Raw genomic sequence first — 17023 nt, forward strand, 5'->3', positions numbered from 1 at the left:
GTAATGCTTTGGCTGGTTGCTTGAGACCCAAAGGCTCCTGCCTAGAGAAGGAAACACCTCAAACACAGGAAAGGTTTGCAAAGCTCTGTGACCACGATGGAAGATAAGTATCTGGCCAGCACCCGAGAAGCACCTGCAGCGGAGGGTCCTTTTCAGCCCCGGACCTCAGCCTCCATCCCCTCCGCCCCCACTCCCAATGCCCCTTCCTGTGTTGTTTTTGGAGGCAGGCCTGGCTGGGCGGGGGGTGTTGTGTATTTGTTAGAATTTATGGCCGGTATTTTAAGTGAGAGGATCTCACATGTTGTTCAATCCCAGCGTTCAGCGTCTCTTGGAAACCAGCATCTTGCTTGCCAACACTCCCATCAGCCTCTGCTGCTGTCAGAGGGGTCTCCTGTTGGCCGTGGTCGGTCCCTGCGCTCCTGTGTGGCGTCCGCGGACACCTCCGCGGTGGCCGCCAGCCCAAACGCACCCCCTCGCCTGCCAGTCCTTGAGGTGGGGAGGCCAAGACACCGGGGTGCATTTTAGTCAATTGCTGATTGTCCGGAGCCACCCTTTGGGCCGTGATGTCCTCCCCGTGCGAGTGGGGGGGGGGGGCCTGGAGGGTGCCCACAAAGCTACAGAAATAGGAACAATGTCGTCAGCCTGTTTTCAACTTGGTGGAGCGCTTGTGCGAGCACAGGGGTGGGGAGGGGGAGGGTGACAGGGGCCCCCACGCCGAGCACCGCCCGAAGGGGCCCTTCTCCGTGAATCCATGAAGCCGCCGGCCACCCTGCGCTTGCCCGGAACTGCCCTTCTTCAGGCTCAGTTCGGCCCCCTTCTTCTGGGGAGGAGACGCGTGGGTTTTCTCGATCTTCCCTGGGTCTGGTTTCAGGGTCTGCCAATATATAATCGCCTCTCTTCTCTCAGCGCCTTGCTGCCATTCTCAAGGTGGCAAGGCGCCCAACGTGCCAGGATGGCAAGGGTCAGGAACCGGGGCAAGATTTTACAGCCTCTCCATGGGAAGCAGGGCGCCGTCTGGCCCACCTCGCACCTGCCCACTGCTGGAGGCTGGCATCCGCACTGCCCCGGGGTCGCCTGTTCGCTGGACGCCCGGCGTTCCTGTCCCCCAGGCCTGACTGAGAGGCATCGCTCCGGAGCTCGACCCCTGACCCCGTCTCACTGCTGTCCTCCACGCAGACATCGAAGGCCGTGGTGACAGCCAGACCCAGCCTCCATAGAGGGGCCTTTGTGTGTGTGTGTGTTTTTTCCGATTCCTTAATAAAAACACCTAGAGAAAAAGGCAAGCAAGCACAATGTCTAGGTCGAGAGGAACTTCTCACAGACACATTGCAAACATCACACATTCTCTTTCGTCGCTGTGACACCTAGATTGTCTTCCGAGAAAGATCACAGATCTTGGTGAAACCCGCTTAAAAAAAAGTGAAAGGATTCTTTTCTACCTGTTTCCCACGGGAAAGGGGGGAAACCATTGAAGGTGCTGATAGAGGATCTTCGGCGCTCCCCTGACTGTCCCCGTCACGGGACTCTGGCCCGGCAGTGGGGACACGGGGGTCCGGAGTCAGATGACTGTGGACAGGAAGTTTCTCTCCCTGGGCTCCTTCGGCGCAAGGAGGTGGCCTGGAGGGCTCAGAGACTGGATTCTCGGGCTTCTTGGGAGAGGTTAGATGTGACCAGGAGCCCTCAGGGGGCGCCGCCCCCCACAAAGGGTCCCCTACTTTTATTTTGTATTTGGTTCTAATTTTATTTATTTTCTTAAGCGACTGCTATGTTCCCAGGACACAAAGTTCAAATTGCACACAAGATTATTCCGGAAAGTTCTTCCCCCTCCTCTCCCTCCTCGGTCTCCCAGCTGGAAAATCTCTAGGGATTCCTTTCAGAGCTACTCGGTGCACGTATACACTAGTTCACAGACATGCTCACACACACGCACAGTTAGCCTTACGCACGCACACACACCACAACCCCTTCACAAATGCCCGCCCTCGCACACCTCCACTCTCCCCCCACCACGCAGGTGCACCTTCACACCCATCACACACTCCCAACACGGGGGCTCACTCGTCCTCACCATCACAGCCTCACATGCACCTTACACAGCCACTCCTGCACACACAACACACGTATACAGACAGGCTTGCCCCCGGGCACGTGCACACACCCACACACTTGCACGCACCTTCTCACATATACACGCTCACTTGCATTGGCCCCTCCCGCATGGGGTGGGGCATACTACACGCTTCTTTTTTTTTTTTTTAATTTTTTAAAATGTTTTATTTATTTCTAGGAGAGAGAGAGAGAGACAGTGTGAGCAGGGGAGGGTCAGAGAGAGAAGGAGTCACAGACTCTGAAACAGCCTCCAGGCTCCGAGCTGGCAGTCAGCACAGAACCCGACGCGGGGCTCGAACCCACGAACCGCGAGATCATGACCTTAGCAAAAGTCGGATGCTTAACCGACTAAGCCACCCAGGCGCCCCACTACACGCTTCTTTCTGAACTTGGCTTTTGTTCGCTCTGCCATACACCTGGGGACCTCTCTGTGTCACGAGTGGAGACGTGCCCCCTTCTGTTTGTCGCGGCTGTGTCGCGTGGGGTGGTCCTCGCTCTACTTACCCGAAGTCCGCTGTTGACGTGCATTCCGGCTGCTTCCAGTCTTGGCGTGCACATTTCCCACATGGGCCTGCCTCTGTCTGCAGGAGGAGACTGAGACCCGGCACCGCGGGGTCACGGGCCAGAGCTGGTGACGAATGTCATCAGATTGCCCCCAGAGAGGCTGTGCGGCTGGGAGCTCACACCCGTGAAGTGACCCACCCTTTAAACCCATGCCAATGGCGACCCTTTCGAAGCTTCAAATATGTTACTCCCCGTGCTGTTTTTAACTTGTACCTTCTGGAATCTTCCTTGTAGAAGATTTGGAATGTAGGAGACTTGAATGGAGATTTCAAGTCTTTCTCTGGTCCTTCCTTCCGTGCGTCTTGGCACCTCTGTTTGCTGGGTCGGTTCTGAGCTCCGGAGCTGGATGAGTCACACAGGATTCCTGCTGCCAGGGGGCTCCTGGTGTAGACATGTAAGCAGTCATGTCACAAGGCAGGGTAGCCGGCGTGCGCACAGAGCCCGACCTGGCTGGGTGGAGGGGTGTCAGGGAAGGACTGGCTTTAAATCGGGGGGCTGGGTTTGTCCGGGATGAATCAGGTGGGAATGCAGTAACCGGCTCCCCGCCGCCCCCCGGAGTTAGCACTCACATCCCATGTCCTGAAATCCACTTCAGGCCCAGGCAAAGCGGGACAGCCAGTCACCCTGGAGCAGTCCTGGCGAGTGAAAGGCGCAGTTTGCACAAGGTGGGGGCTGCTCGGGGCGCTGGTGCTGGTGGAGGGGCTGGGGAACCGGCCGCTCACAGGGGACCACGGAAGAGCACGGGTATCCAATCTGGAGCCCGGGGGGTCAGCGAAGTGACTGTGGAGACCAGGGAGGGTGGTGGCTCACATGTGGGGTGGGGGGGGCGAGGAAGGGGGAGCCAGGAGCCCCCACAAGTGCTTGCCCCCTGGCGCCTACAAAAGTGGGGTCCCCGCGCAGTGGTGGTTGAGTTGCTGGGGCTGTGCCATGAAAGCTGAGGGTGCAGGGGGGAGGTGTGGAGGGCCCAGGAAAGGCTGCCATAGGAGTTAGGGGTTGATGCATGTGGCAGTTTGGGTGCTGGCAGGGGAGGAGTTCTCGGCTCCAGGAGGCTGGGTCCCACCCCCAAACTCCGGAGATGAAGGTCAGGGCAGGCCTCAGTGGGCGCTGTCAGAGATCGCTGGACTGCTCCCGAGGGGCCTTGAGGTCAAGACGAGGAGTCTGGGGTTTATTATGAATGTGGAAACTACTGGAAGGTTTAAACGGAGTTGCTGCAGTGAAATGGGCTGATTGGACTCTGGGAAGACAGCTCTGGCTGCTGAGTGGAGAACAGGCTGGAAGGGTGAGGAGTGGAAACGCGGCCGGTCAGGGGGTTTCTGAGGATGTGGCTCAGGGCAGGTGACAGCAGGTGGGACCTGGGCTGGGGGCTGAATAGGGCAACCTGTCCCGCACCTGCTCTGCCCACCCGCTGGGGCCCCAGCCTGGCCTGCGCCCTCACCCCCCACCCCAGCTTTAACATCCAGCTCAGGCACCCGCGGCCCCTTCTGTATCTGTCAGGGTAAAGCCCACCGACTGCGGAAACAAGAAGCCCCACACCACCCTGTTTCGGTTCCGTGTGCTTTCTCTGCGCAGTGGGGGGCGCTCTGGCCTTCAGGTGCCTGCTAGGGCTTCACGTCCTCCAGTGGGCCCTGCAGGGGAGGGGACAGAGGGGGGTGGAGGAGGGGGAGGGAAGGGAAAAGGAGACGGAAGAGGGCAGGGGTGGAGGAAGGAGGGGAAGGAGACAGACACACTCGGAGGAAGAACAAGGTGAGGGTTTTAGGCCCAGAAGGGGGACTAAATCCCTCCCCCCTGCACCCACTGGCGATAGGGATGCATTCCCGCCTTCTCTCTCTGCCACCATGTGCCCCTCCCTCGTGCCCCTACAGCCATTCAGTTGTCGGTAGAGGTTGTGGGCTGTGCAGGGGGGAAGCTCTCAGGGCTCCACGTAGCCACCCCTGCCTCTCCACCCCAGCGGTCCTGGCTGGAGCCCCTTGGCAAAAGCAGGACCCTCCTCACTACACTCTTCAAGCCACGCCGGCAGGTCCCAGGGCCCTGGCTGGTTAGAGCCCCTCCCCTGGACCCACACCAGCCTGTGGCCTCCCCGCTCGGCGCCAGTCCGCTCAAGGCACCGTCCCGGCCTTGCTGCTGGGACATCTTGGTGCTCAGTAGATGTTTGGTGAACATGAATGAAAGAAGGGAAGAAGGGGGCCCCCCGGGTGGCTTAGTCGGTTGAGCATCCGACTTCAGCTCAGGTCATGATCTCACAGTTCGTGAGTTCGAGCCCCGTGTCAGGCTCTGTGCTGACAGCTCGGAGCCTGGAGCCTGCTTCGGATTCTGTGTCTCCCTCTCTCTCTGCCCCTCCCCTGCTTGTGCTCTGTCTCGCTCTGTCTCTCAAAAATAAATAAATATTTTTATTTTTATTTTTTTTATTTTTTTTTAAATGTTTTTTATTTATTTCTAGGAGAGAGAGAGAGAGAGACAGCGTGAGCAGGGGAGGGTCAGAGAGAGAGGGAGTCACAGACTGAAACAGGTTCCAGGCTCTGAGCTGGCAGTCAGCACAGAGCCCGACGCAGGGCTCGAACCCACGAACCGCGAGATCATGACCTAAGCGAAAGTCGGACACTTAACCGACTAAGCCACCCAGGCGCCCCTAAATAAATATTTTTAAAAAAGAAAAAAGGAAGAAGGAAAGGGTGATGGAGGAGGGGAAGAGTCATCCCCGTGGGCGAAGGTGCTGCTCTTTATTACTAGATATATGTCTGTGATTTCTGGCTTCCCCTGGGGATATATTTTTTCCTTATACATTTTTAAATTTTTATTTTACTTTTTAAAAATGTTTATTTATTTACCTTCAGGGGGAGGGGCAGAGGGAGGAGAGAGAGAATCCCAAGCAGGCTCCACGCTGTCAGCACAGAGCCCGGCACGGGGCTCGATCCCGGCACGGGGCTCGATCCCACGAACCGTGAGAACATGACCTGAGCCAAAACCAAGAGTCAGAAGCTTAACCCACTGAGCCCCCTAAGACCCCCCCCCCAGGTGCCGCTCTTTTTATATGTGGGTTTTTTTTTTTAAAGTTTTCAATGAATTCCTTTATTTTGGGGCAGGAAATACGTGCAGGTAGGACGAATGGGTCTATAGTGAAAAAAACATTCTTCCTACCCCTTCCTGACCTGGCTTTCCTTCCTGGGAGAATCACGTTTCCCGGTTCCTTGAGAAGCTTCCAGAATATTCCAGACTCAAGAAATCTTGGCTATTCTTCTCATCTGTGTGGAGGTGGTTTACTACCCTCTCCTGGAGCCAGAAAGCTTCACTCTGGGAGAGAGGAGAGGACGGCCTGTTGTGAGCCCATTAAATGTGTGGTGGGTGGTTAGTGCTTTTGGGCTCGCATAGTCTACAGGAATCATCATGCCTCTTCCCACCGAGTGGACACCGACGCCCCGGGAAGACAGGGTCCCTCTGCGGGGAGGCTCCAAAGAAGGACGCGCTCTTCTCAAGGATGACGCTCTATTGCTTCTGCTTCGACTCAGAAGGGAGCTGGGTCTGCCTCTCTTCCTGGGGTCTTCAATTCTGCTCTCACTTCTGGGGGGACGGGGACGGGAGGGTCTCCCAGCTGCCCTTCTGACTCCACCCCTGCTTGCCCCGCCCCTTTCTTTGAAAGAGAGAGCAGCTTGTGAGAGAGCCCCCCACCTGAAGCAGGGTCATTAAGACCAGGAAAAAGAGAGAGCGCAGAACTCCTTCTTCCGGATGCTGGATGGAACTTCACGGGTCCCTGGGGCTGGGACACCACATATCAATAGATGTGCACCTTTCTAAAGCGGGGACCACAACTTCTCTTCCTTTGGAAAAAAAAAAAAAAAAAGCCCTGAGCTGATCCAAAGAGCAGGAGGCGGGGGAGGAGGATTAGGAATCATGATCTGAAAGGAAAGGGAAGGTTCTAGAGTGCCCAATAAATGGCCATCAATTTGCTTGCAAAGCCCTGGAAGATCGTTCTAATGATTTCGTTTAGATGCTAAACTAAGGAAGGGGCTCCTTGGAAGGCTGGGTGAAAAGGGAAGTCTCGGAGAGGTGGGTGGGACAGGAGAGAGAAATGTCAGGGACACCTAAAAGGACACACGTGTGTGTGTGTGTGTGTGTGTGTGTGCAAGCGCGTGTGCGCACATGTGTGACTGGGTGAAGGTGTCACAGGCTTGCAGAGGCCTGTGTGGGGTGCGGTGGGGTGGGTGTAGGAGGGAGGAGGAGGGCTGCACCCCCCCCCCGGGCGCTCCTGTGTGCATCAAGGCACCTATTTGAGCGTGATTGTGTGTGTCTGTGTGTCTGGGTGTCTGTGTGTCTGCTGCCAAGACACCCACGGTGCCCCACCCCCCCAGCGGAGGAGGGAGATCTTTATCAGGCCTCTAGGTGCTTTAGGAGTTTCAGAGTTTCTCACCAGCCTGATGTCTCCACCCCCCCCCCCCCCCGCGTCCCCACCCCCGGCCTTGCCCCCTCCATCCCTGCACAGGAAGTGGGCCGGCCCTGGGGTTTTACTTCTCTGGCCTCATCAGCCAGCTGCTACCTGGGCGGCTGGGAGTCTGAGTCGGAGCAGGGCCCCGGGGGGGATGGCTGTGCACCCAGCAGCGGAGAGACCCCGAGAGAGTGCGCCGCAACCCCATGTCTCCTCCAGGTGACTCTGCCCTCCCCCTGTCCCCGTTCGGTCCCCAGGTCCCCAGGGGCTCCCTGCCGGCCCTGCCGCCAGCCAGATGCCCCAGGACATTGTCTGCCTGGACATCCTTCTCCCGGCCCTCCCTCCCCGCCCCCAGCCTGATCTTGAAGTCCCCCAGGAATGAGGCAGGTGCTCAGCTCATGGCTGTGGGCTCGAGGAAAAGCTGGTGCCTAGTTCCGGGCTACCTCTCCGTCCCTGGGGAAGCTGGGGGGCGCTCTGGGGCAAGCGGCCTCCCATCGCAGAGGGGTGAAGGGCACCGGGATGCGGGGTGGGGGGCCGGGCGAGCGCCCTCCTCACAGCCCTGCGTGAAGGGCTCCCCGAGGAGGCTGTGGGGCAGGAGAGGAGGGAGGGGGGACTCTCTGAGACCTGGCCTGAAGTGGGGGTGCTCTGGGAGTCCCGGGCGGGAGGCCAGATCTGCAGGTTTGAGTCCAGATTTGTCCCTCCCTTGGCCGTGTGAGGGGGCAGGTCCGTGGTGTCTCCAGGCCCCTCTCCAGTCCTGGGGAACGAGGCCTCCTGCCCTGGTCTGTATTCGGAGCACCTTGGCGGGGCGGAGGGGGGGGTGGGTGGCTGAGGGGCAGAGCCACCTCTGAGGGTCCCCTCCCTAGCCTCACAGTCAGGATCCAGAGTTGTGTGTGTGTGTGTGTGTGTGTGTGTGTGTGTGTGTGTGGCCGGGAGGACCAGGGGAGACGGAGCCCATCAAGGTCAGTGCTCGCTCCTTCCTCATCCTCCCCCTCCCCCAGGCGCCCTACATCCCGCAGAGTCAGCCCCGCGGGAACTCAGGCGGTACTGACCCGTTCAACCCCCGCTCTCCCCCCCTGCTTTGGCCTCAGCCTCCTCATCTGAGAAAAGGAGTCATAATGGCACCTGCTCCCGGGGTTGCTGTAAGGGCTAAATGAAGTAATATCTGCTGGGTGCTAAGGACCCGGGCACAGAGTGAGAGCCGGGTATTAGTCACTGTCACCATCATCATCGCTGTCACCATCATGACCGTCAGCATCGTCATTGTCACCGTCATTATCATCTCGCCTGAAATCAGAGGACTGGCTTTGAGTCCAGCCCCTTGGGCAGCGCTGAGCTGTCTTGGCATCTCTCAGAGGCGGGGTGACGACAGCCACCTTCCCGCGCTGTGGTGGGGACCTAATGAGTCAGTGTGAGTGTGGACAGCTTTGCAGTCGGGAAGGGCACCGTGTGTGGGCGTGCGTGAGAACCTAGGACTAAGGGTGCTGAGGACTCAGAGGTCCTACTTGCTTGCCCTCCCTGAGGCTGGGCCCGTGACCTTGATCCCTGAGGCCGGGCCTGCGACCTTGGGCAGGTTCCTTAACCTCCCCAAGCCTCCTCTGCTGGCGGGTACAGGCTCAGCGTGGGCCAGGAGCCCTCCCAGCCCCCACCTCCCTGTGCCCCCTGCACACTCCCCTCTTCGTGCTTTGCAATCTTCATGTACATGCGCCCTTTCTGATAGGAACAGCGGGGAGCTCATTCTAGATTATGCTTCTGCTCCTGCTGGCTCACCCCTGCCGGGGCTGTGGTTTGGCCTTGACCTTCCTGTGATCTTGCATGCCTTTGCCCTGACCCTCCTCCCTTCACTCTGAGGCTCTGTGCCAGGTCCTGTCTTGGACATGGGCTTGACTCGCTGGCTGGTGCTGGCCCAGAGCGACACCCTCCAGGGGGTTGACAGTGCCTGTGCCCAGGGCCATGAGGAGGGGGCCCAGGGGGGCTTGCTGGACCCCTTGAGGGTCCCAACCCTGTGCCCTGTGCTGTAGAGGGTTCCCAAGGAAAGAAGTAACCAGCCCCCCACCCCCTACCCTGGCTGGAGAGCATACCCCGCTGTGGGGATGGTGGGCCAGGCAAGGAGGCGCCCACGGTACCTCTCTGGGCTCCTTTTCGAACCCAAACCAGATACTTGACCGTTGGCCTGTGTCCCTATTGGGCCTCAACTCCTCGACTCCAGGGCAGGGGGCTGTTGGTCTCACCTCTGGGGACCAGTGCCCCGGACAGGGTCTGGGCAGGGACAGAAGATGTGAGAGAACAGGCCCTGGGGGTGAACCCGGGGATGAAATCCCAGTTCTGCCTCTTCTGCGCACATGACCTTGGCCGGTTGCCGACTCGGAGCCTTAGTTTCCGCATCTGTGTAAGGGGCTGATACAAGCACCCCCACCCCCACTCCCCCAAGCTACTGGGCAGATACGCTTCTGACTCTTGATTTTGGCTCAGGTGTGTGTAAAGTGCTCAGCACACACCACGCGTGCGGTGAGGTCACCAGTACGTGTTATCAGTCATGCGAACGGTCTCGGTGGGTGGGAAGACGCAGTCAGAGAAGTTACAGGAGGCCCTGCCTGGGCTCTGTTGCGGCTCTAATTCCACACCTGCCTCTTATCAGCCACATGACCGTGGGCAACTGGCTTTACCTCTCTGTGCCTCAGTTTCCTCATCTGAAAATGGAGATGAGAACAATGTCTCTGCTAAATGTCTTTATGGCTTCACTTAAAGAGTTTAAAACAGCCTGGCATATAGGAGCCTCCCAATGAACAGTGTTTGGTGTGATTGAAGGGACAGCAAGGCGAGGGGGGGCTCTAATCCCAGCTCTGCGCTGGCCTTGCTATGTGGACTTGAGCAAATCTTTCCTTGTTTTGAGTCTCAGTTTCTCCAGCTTTTGAACAAAGGGTTGGGCTCACCCAGAGAGCCCTTTTGGCTCTGACGATGTGCTGGGCTTTTGAGTCCTGGAAGGAAAGGAGTGTGTGGGGGGCCTTTGCACCAGCAGGTGCAAAGGCCCTGAGGCTGGACGGTGCTGGCTTGGTAGGGCCCAGCCTGCCAGCCCACGGTGCAGGTGCTCACTTGTGCCTTCCTCCCTTCTCCCTCCCTCTAGGGCTCCCTTCCCTCGCTCCCACCCATGGATGTGATGGCGGCTCCTGCTCTGTCCTGGTGTCTGCCCCTCCTTGTTTTCTTCTTGCCCCTGGCCATCCCTCGGGCATCCACAGTGGCGAACGGTGAGGACCCTGGCATCTGGATCGCTGTGTGTTTCTTGGGAAGGTGGCCAGCGCCCATCTAGGACCCATTTTGGGACCCCTGCTTCCTGGCAGATGCCCATCAGCAGGGGCAGGAGGCAGGGAAGGAGGGAGGCGAGGGCGAGGCATCTACCTTCTCCCTCGGTCCTTCTGGCCCGCCCCTGCTGCATCCGTGTGTCTCTCGAAGCCAAAGGGAGACACGCTTTTCGTCCCTGCTCTGCCTATGGGGCCTTGCAGGCTCTGGGGCTCAGTTTCGTCTTCTCTGAAATGGAGCCACCAAGTTCTTTTAGCTCCCCAGGGGCGCCTACCTCTTCATCTGGTAGGCACAGGGCGCAGGGAGCAGGGTGGAGGGCCAGCCCCCGAGGACTCCGGGCGCCCTGCAGCCGGCCACTCATGCCTCATCTTGCCCGTAGACACCTCCAGGCTCACATGCTTCTACAACTCCAAAGCCAACATCTCCTGTGTCTGGAGCTGGGATGGGGACCTGAAGGCCACATCCTGCAGGATCCACGCTCGGCCAAATCAACGGTGAGTGCGGGGCCGGCCAGCAAAACCTCAGCATCTCAAGACGGGGGCGGGGTCTTATAATCACTGACATTCAGACTTCCTTACTTGTAGACGCCATGATGCTATGCTTTGGGGATTTGGACCGATAGGACCCACCGACTCCTGGCATCACAGGGGGCTGGAAAGCCTAGGAGCCAGGTGTTTAGGCTCCTGGGACCCGGACCCGGGTGGGGGTGAGAAACAGGGGTCCAGGTGACAGTGGAGGGGCCAGGGATGAGATGGACAGGCTGTTTGGGGACACTGAGCCATAAGGCCTGTGATGCCAAGGCTGGACTCGACTCTGGGAGCCAGCGGGGAGAGGAAAGGGGGCTCCCCCAGCTTTTTGAGAGATGCCTGGGGGAGCTGTGGGGCTAGGGCATTGGGGTAGGAGAAGTCAGCGAAGAGCTTCTGTGACCCAAACATTCTGGTGGCAGCAGCAAAGGTGACCCTGAGTGGGCAGTGACTCTTCAGGGTTCCAAAGGCTCCATGGAGCCCCACGGGAAGACTCTGAGGGCTCTAGGGGCGGAGGCCACGTGTCCTGATGTGGCTTGTTTCTAGAAAGTTGCTGTGGCTACTGAGGGGCCAGGCTGGGAGGGCAGGACAAGGCGTCCGTGATGGGAGGTAGAGCCGACTTCGGCCTCTGCCGAGGTTGGCACAGCGCCCCGCGCCGACTGGCCTTGCTGGATGGGGGACTGTCCTTACCGCCGGCTCCGGGCGGGGGGGGTCCCTCCTTCTGTCCTAAGGAGGGTTCTTTTGTCTTGGAAGGTCTTGGAACAAATCTTGTGAGCTGCTCCCGATGGGACTGGCGTCCTGGGCCTGTTACCTGATCCTTGGATCCCCGGATGTGAGTAGTGGGAGCTGGGAAGGGAGCCAAGGGGAGGGAAGGTGCAGAGGGGTGTCCTTCCAGGGGAGGAGCTGTGGCCCAGCGAGCCCCGTGGTTTTGGCTACAGGGTCTGTGCGCCAGAGGGCCACCTAGGGCAAGAGAGGCAGAAGAAAGGAGGGCCGCATCCAAAGGCCAGAGCTCAGGCCTGATTCGGGGGTAAAGGCTCTGTGATGCATGAAGCTCGGCCATTCTGCCTCGACTCCCATGGCTTCCCCTATGCTCTGTGGGCTCCATGACACTTCTATACTCTTCATTGGGTGGCGGGGTACACACCAGTGATAACACTGCCCCCTCCGACTCCTCCCAAGGTCTTGGCGAATGCAGGGCCGTGCGGGCTTACAAGCGTGGGCTCCGGAGCTGACGTTCTGGGCTCCAGCCCTGGCTCCATCGCCACCTCGGCTCCTAGCTTCCCCTTCTGCAAAACGGCCGTAATCGTGGCACCTGCTTTTTTTTTTTTTTTAATGTTTTATTTATTTCTAGGAGAGAGAGAGAGAGATAGCGTGAGCAGGGGAGGGTCAGAAAGAGAGGGAGTCACAGACTGAAACAGGCTCCAGGCTCTGAGCTGGCAGTCAGCACAGAGCCCGACGNGAGCAGCACTGAGGCACCCAGAGTGGATTCCTCTCTGTGTATCATTAGTCTCTGGAGACAATACTAAATGAACATTGAAATGAAAAGATGGAACAAATAGTTTGTTTTTCCTGTCAGTTTTTTTTTTAAATTTTTTTTTAAATGTTTTATTTATTTCCAGGAGAGAGAGACAGCGTGAGCAGGGGAGGGTCAGAAAGAGAGGGAGTCACAGACTGAAACAGGCTCCAGGCTCTGAGCTGGCAGTCAGCACAGAGCCCGACGCGGGGCTCGAACCCACGAACCGCGAGATCATGACCTAAGTGAAAGTCGGACGCTCAACTGACTGTGCCACCCGGGGCCGAGCACGCGCTTGACTCTATGGTCCGTGGAGCCTGGCGACCTCGTGGGTGGGCACGAGCACTGTCCCCTTCTGGCCAGTGAGGAAACTGAGGCTCAGAGCGTCATGGTCCCTTTCCAAGTGCCCATGGCAAGTCCCCCCGGAGCGGGGATCAAACCCGGGTCTGTCAGGTCCCCAGCGTGGCCTTTCACTATTGTGCTAAGCTGCCTCTAGATGGGCCTGCAGCCATGCCCGCAGGGGAGGGCAGCAGGTGACTGTCACACCCTCCTTGGCAGCGGCGGGCGCCAGGGATGCCCAGACCATGTTTTCCAACCTCCAGCAGGTTATATCCATTCCTAAGGGGCAGGAGAGTGTGAGGCGGGCTCACACAGTGCACAGCCTCCGGAATTGGACTGCTGTGCCGCCATCGTGACTCTGCCGATGGTCTGGCTTCACGTCCTGGCTCCAGTGCTTCCTAGCTGTGCAACCTGAGGCAAGGCCCCAGCCTCTCTGTGCTTCAGTCTCCTCAACAGCAGGATGGGAAGAGCGATAGGGGCTGTATGGAGGGTGTGGAGAGACTTAAGTGAGGGAATGTGTGTCCAGCGCACGGAAGAGTGTCTGGAACAGAGGAAGCGCTCAAGAGAGCTTTTACAACATCTATGTTGGCTTCTTTACAACAGCTGTGGTCACAGTAATAATGATGGTAATACTATTACTATCTGGGGACATCTGACCCCCACAGAACCTGGAAGAAGGCAGGGGCAGGGTCCTCGGGGTGCAGAGGGAGGAACTGTTCCCAGCTCTGGGGACTCTGATGATCAGGTTCAACGTTTGCTCATGGCGGGCCCTGTGGCAGGTCAGAGGGTCAGGGCCCATGGTCCTGGATCTGAAAACACCGTGTCAGAACACAGATCCCAAGAGGATCTGCATCAGACCTTCCCTCTGCAGGGGGTCCTCTGCACAGGGAGGAGGCCACTGTAAGTGGTTCATTCGGCAGCCATCGGTCAGGCGTCGCGGCCCGTGGCCGCAGCCTCTGTGTCGGGGCAGTGGATGCAGCGGCCTGGATTTGAATCTGGACGGCCCTGCTGATCAGATGCATGACTTTGGGTTTCTGCAGCAAGAACTGACCAGAGAAGTGGCTAAGGCCCCTGAGCATTGCCTGCTCACAGGAGATGCTCGATACCTGGCCACTTCCTTCCAGAAAAGTCGGGGTGTGGTGTTGGGGAGAGATGGAGGTGGTGGGGGGGCAGGGGGAGCTTTCACACTCAAAGCCATCACACAGGTATTGTTCCAGGTCTACATTTCTTGCAAGCATATCCTGCTTGCACACCTCTTGTGATGGGGAACTCCCTCCCTTACAACGCAGCTCCCTTCACGGGTCACATTCATGTCCGTTTCTTTTGTAAATAAAGATTTATTGGCACACAGCCACGCCCATTCTCCTACAGGCTTTGTCTGGCCGCTTCTGTAAGATAGCACAGAGCGGAGTAGTCGTGACCGAGACCCTCTGGCCTGCAAAGCTAGAAACAGTTACTGTCTGCACCTTGACACGGCTTGCCGACCCCCGCTTTAGCTGGTGGGGCTTGTGGAGGGGTTCCGCTTTCATGGTGGTCTCGATCTTCCCCCTCCCCTGTCTCTCCACCCCCCATCCCAATGACCACCTTCCCTTGCAGACTCAGAGTCTGACTTCGGCCGACGTCGTCACCATGAGGGTGATGTGCCATGAAGGGGAGAAGTGGAAGGTGTTGACGACCCAGAACTTCAAGCCCTTTGAGAACCGTGAGTGGAGGATCGGAAAGCAGGGCAGGGGTGGGGGGTGGGGGTATGGGGGCAGGCTGGGAACCTCCTTCCCTGTCTTTCCCTTGGAGATTCTCCTCACCACGTGTGCCCTGTCACTGCCTGCTGCCCTCGGGATGCAGTCTTGGTTCCTTACCCTGCTATTCGAGGCTCGGGCTCTGGCCCCGGCTTCCCAATCTAGGACCCCTCCCCTGTGGCTTATATATTCCTGCCACAATCAAAGTCTCTCTGAAGTCAGCTTGCCCCTCCATGCCTCTGAGCCCTTGCGCTTGCACTTGAGGGTGCCTCCAGGAAAGTTCCCACTCACCCTTCAAGGCTCAGTGAAGAGTCACCTCCTCCAGGAGGTCCTCCCAGACTCTCCCAGCCCCTTTGAACCTCCTCCTTCAAGGTGTTTATGTCCTGGGTCCTCACTGCCTGATTTAGGGGACCATTTCCCTCACTGGGCTGGGAGCTCTCCGAGAGCAGAGTGTCTGTCATCCCTATCTCTACTCTCAAGTACTCAGCACCAGGCCTTCTCTGGCAGTGCTCTGGGAAGGTTTGTTGAATGACTGGGTGTCTGTCTCCAGCCCCAGACCATGGAGGGGCCATCTAGGACAAAAGGGCGAGATCTAGGCAGGATTCTTTTTTATTTTTGAGAGACAGAGACACAGCATGAGTGGAGGGCAGGCAGAGAGAGAGGGAGACGCAGAATCCAAAGCAGGCTCCAGGCTCTGAGCTGTCAGCACAGAGCCCGACGCGGGGCTGCAACCCACGAACAGTGTGATCATGACCATGAAGTCAGACACTTAAAGGACTGAGCTGCCCAAGCGTCCCTCTAGCCAGGGTTCTAAATGCAGCCCTGCCTTAAATGAATGGGGCTTGCTTGGCAGATCACTTAACATGTCTGAGCCTCAGTTTCCTCGTCTGGAATGGGGAGAATCGGTCCTGCCGAACCCGGGTTGTAAAGAGTGTGCGGCAGACACAGAAATTGCTTAGCGCATGCTGTGTAGACATTCACTTAGCATTATTCACGTAGTTCTACAGAGTCCTCGAATTATAAAAACTTAAATTGGCTGAACTTCACAATCATAAAAATCTTATAATCCTATAAGACTATGGAGATTACATTAAATTAAATGGGATGATCCCTATAGAGCTCTTAGATGGATTCTGAATGCAGAGAACGGGCGACCTTGGTTTTTTTTTTTTTCCATTCAGCAGACATTTAACCCAGTGCCTATGATGTGCCAGGTAATGTTCCAGGCACCGAGGATACACAGAGAATACAGTCCCTGCCCTCAGTGAGCTCACAGTCTGGGGGCGGGAGACAGAAAGTGAAGGAAGAACCAAAAACAGATATTTAATATGTCAGGAGGTGCTCAGGTGCGGGGCGGAAGCAGCGGGTGGCGGGGACAGGCTTCTCCAGACCGGTGAGGGTCTCCCAGGGAGGGGCACCCGGAGGGGGACGAGCCGATCTGAAGGCGGGGGTGGGAGCACGGCTGGGTTTTACCACCTCAGCATCGTGTCCCAGTGTCCTGCAAGCTCACTCTCCCTTCCTCTCTCTCTCGCTGTCCCTCTCTCGCTTCCAGTTCGCCTGATGGCCCCCAACTCCCTCCAAGTCACCCACGTGGAGGCCCACAGCTGCAACATAACCTGGAAAGTCCGTCAGTCCTCCCACTACATTGAAAGATACCTGGAGTTTGAGGCCCGGAAAAGGTCCCCAGGGCACCGCTGGGAGGTGAGTGCATGGCCCAGTCCCCCACCGTGCCCCGATTCCTCCTTCCCACCCTGTCCGTCCTTCATCTCAGCCCCGAGGCGGCCCCTGCTGCTTCTCTGCACTGCCAGCTGTGACTCCCCTCCCTCTATGACAATCCAGAGCTTCTGGCTGGTGGGCGATGCCAGGCTGGCACCAGGGCAAGGTTCTGCCTGGCCAAGAGGCCGGGGACTGCTCTCTCCAGGGGATTTCAGAGGCAGCCCCACTGGGGTCTGTCACCTATCCATTCACTTACCCGCTTCCTAATTTGCGCACTCGCTCAGCAAACACGGAGCACCTACTATGTGTTCCCGGCTGAAAAGAGGGCAGGGGACGAAACTGACCAGAGCTTGCTCTCAGGAAACTCACATGGCGGGCGGGAGACAGTCTGCAGACAGGACACAGGAGACTCTGAGACACTGATTGGAGCTACCTGGGAAATTAAATGGGATGACACCTCGGTGCCCACAGAAGGCTGCTGTGGGATCTGAGGGCCAAGAAGGAGCAGACCTTGCAAAGATTGGGGGAGGGTTTTCCAGGCCGAGGAAAGAGACACTGCGAAGACAAGACACTGCCTGTGTGTCTGAGGATGGGGCGGGGGGAAGAGTGATCCAGAGGTAGGAGGGGTCTCTGGGAAAATCCTCCTTCTGGGTGCATGGAGAGGGGGGAAGGAGAAGAGAGAGAGGGAAGGAGAGGAGAGAGGGGGAAGGAGAAGAGAGGGGAAAGGAGAGGAGAGGGGGAAGGAGAGGAGAGGGGGAAGGAGAGCAGAGAGGGGGAAAGAGAGGAGGGGGGGAAGGAGAAGAAGGGGGGA

General features: G+C 58.0%; 1 protein-coding gene across 2 annotated transcripts in view; it reads left to right on the plus strand.

The window, feature by feature from the left end:
- Positions 1-7214: 7214 nt before the first annotated feature.
- IL2RB (interleukin 2 receptor subunit beta) overlaps positions 7215-17023 on the plus strand; it is a 17216-nt gene continuing 7407 nt past the window's right edge. Inside the window, exons 1-6 of one of the 2 annotated variants that reach the window (XM_039246190.1) lie at positions 7215-7306; positions 10210-10332; positions 10764-10878; positions 11662-11740; positions 14357-14462; positions 16049-16197. In XM_039246190.1, coding sequence (XP_039102121.1) covers positions 7297-7306; positions 10210-10332; positions 10764-10878; positions 11662-11740; positions 14357-14462; positions 16049-16197 — 582 coding nt within the window. In that variant the 5' untranslated portion in view covers positions 7215-7296. Of the gene's footprint in view, positions 7307-10209; positions 10333-10763; positions 10879-11661; positions 11741-14356; positions 14463-16048; positions 16198-17023 lie in introns of those variants that run through there. The other variant, XM_039246191.1, reaches the window with a different exon arrangement.

The sequence above is a fragment of the Hyaena hyaena genome, unplaced genomic scaffold (genome assembly GCF_003009895.1).
Source record: "Hyaena hyaena isolate Hyena2069 unplaced genomic scaffold, ASM300989v1 scaffold_280, whole genome shotgun sequence".
NCBI lineage: Eukaryota > Metazoa > Chordata > Mammalia > Carnivora > Hyaenidae > Hyaena > Hyaena hyaena.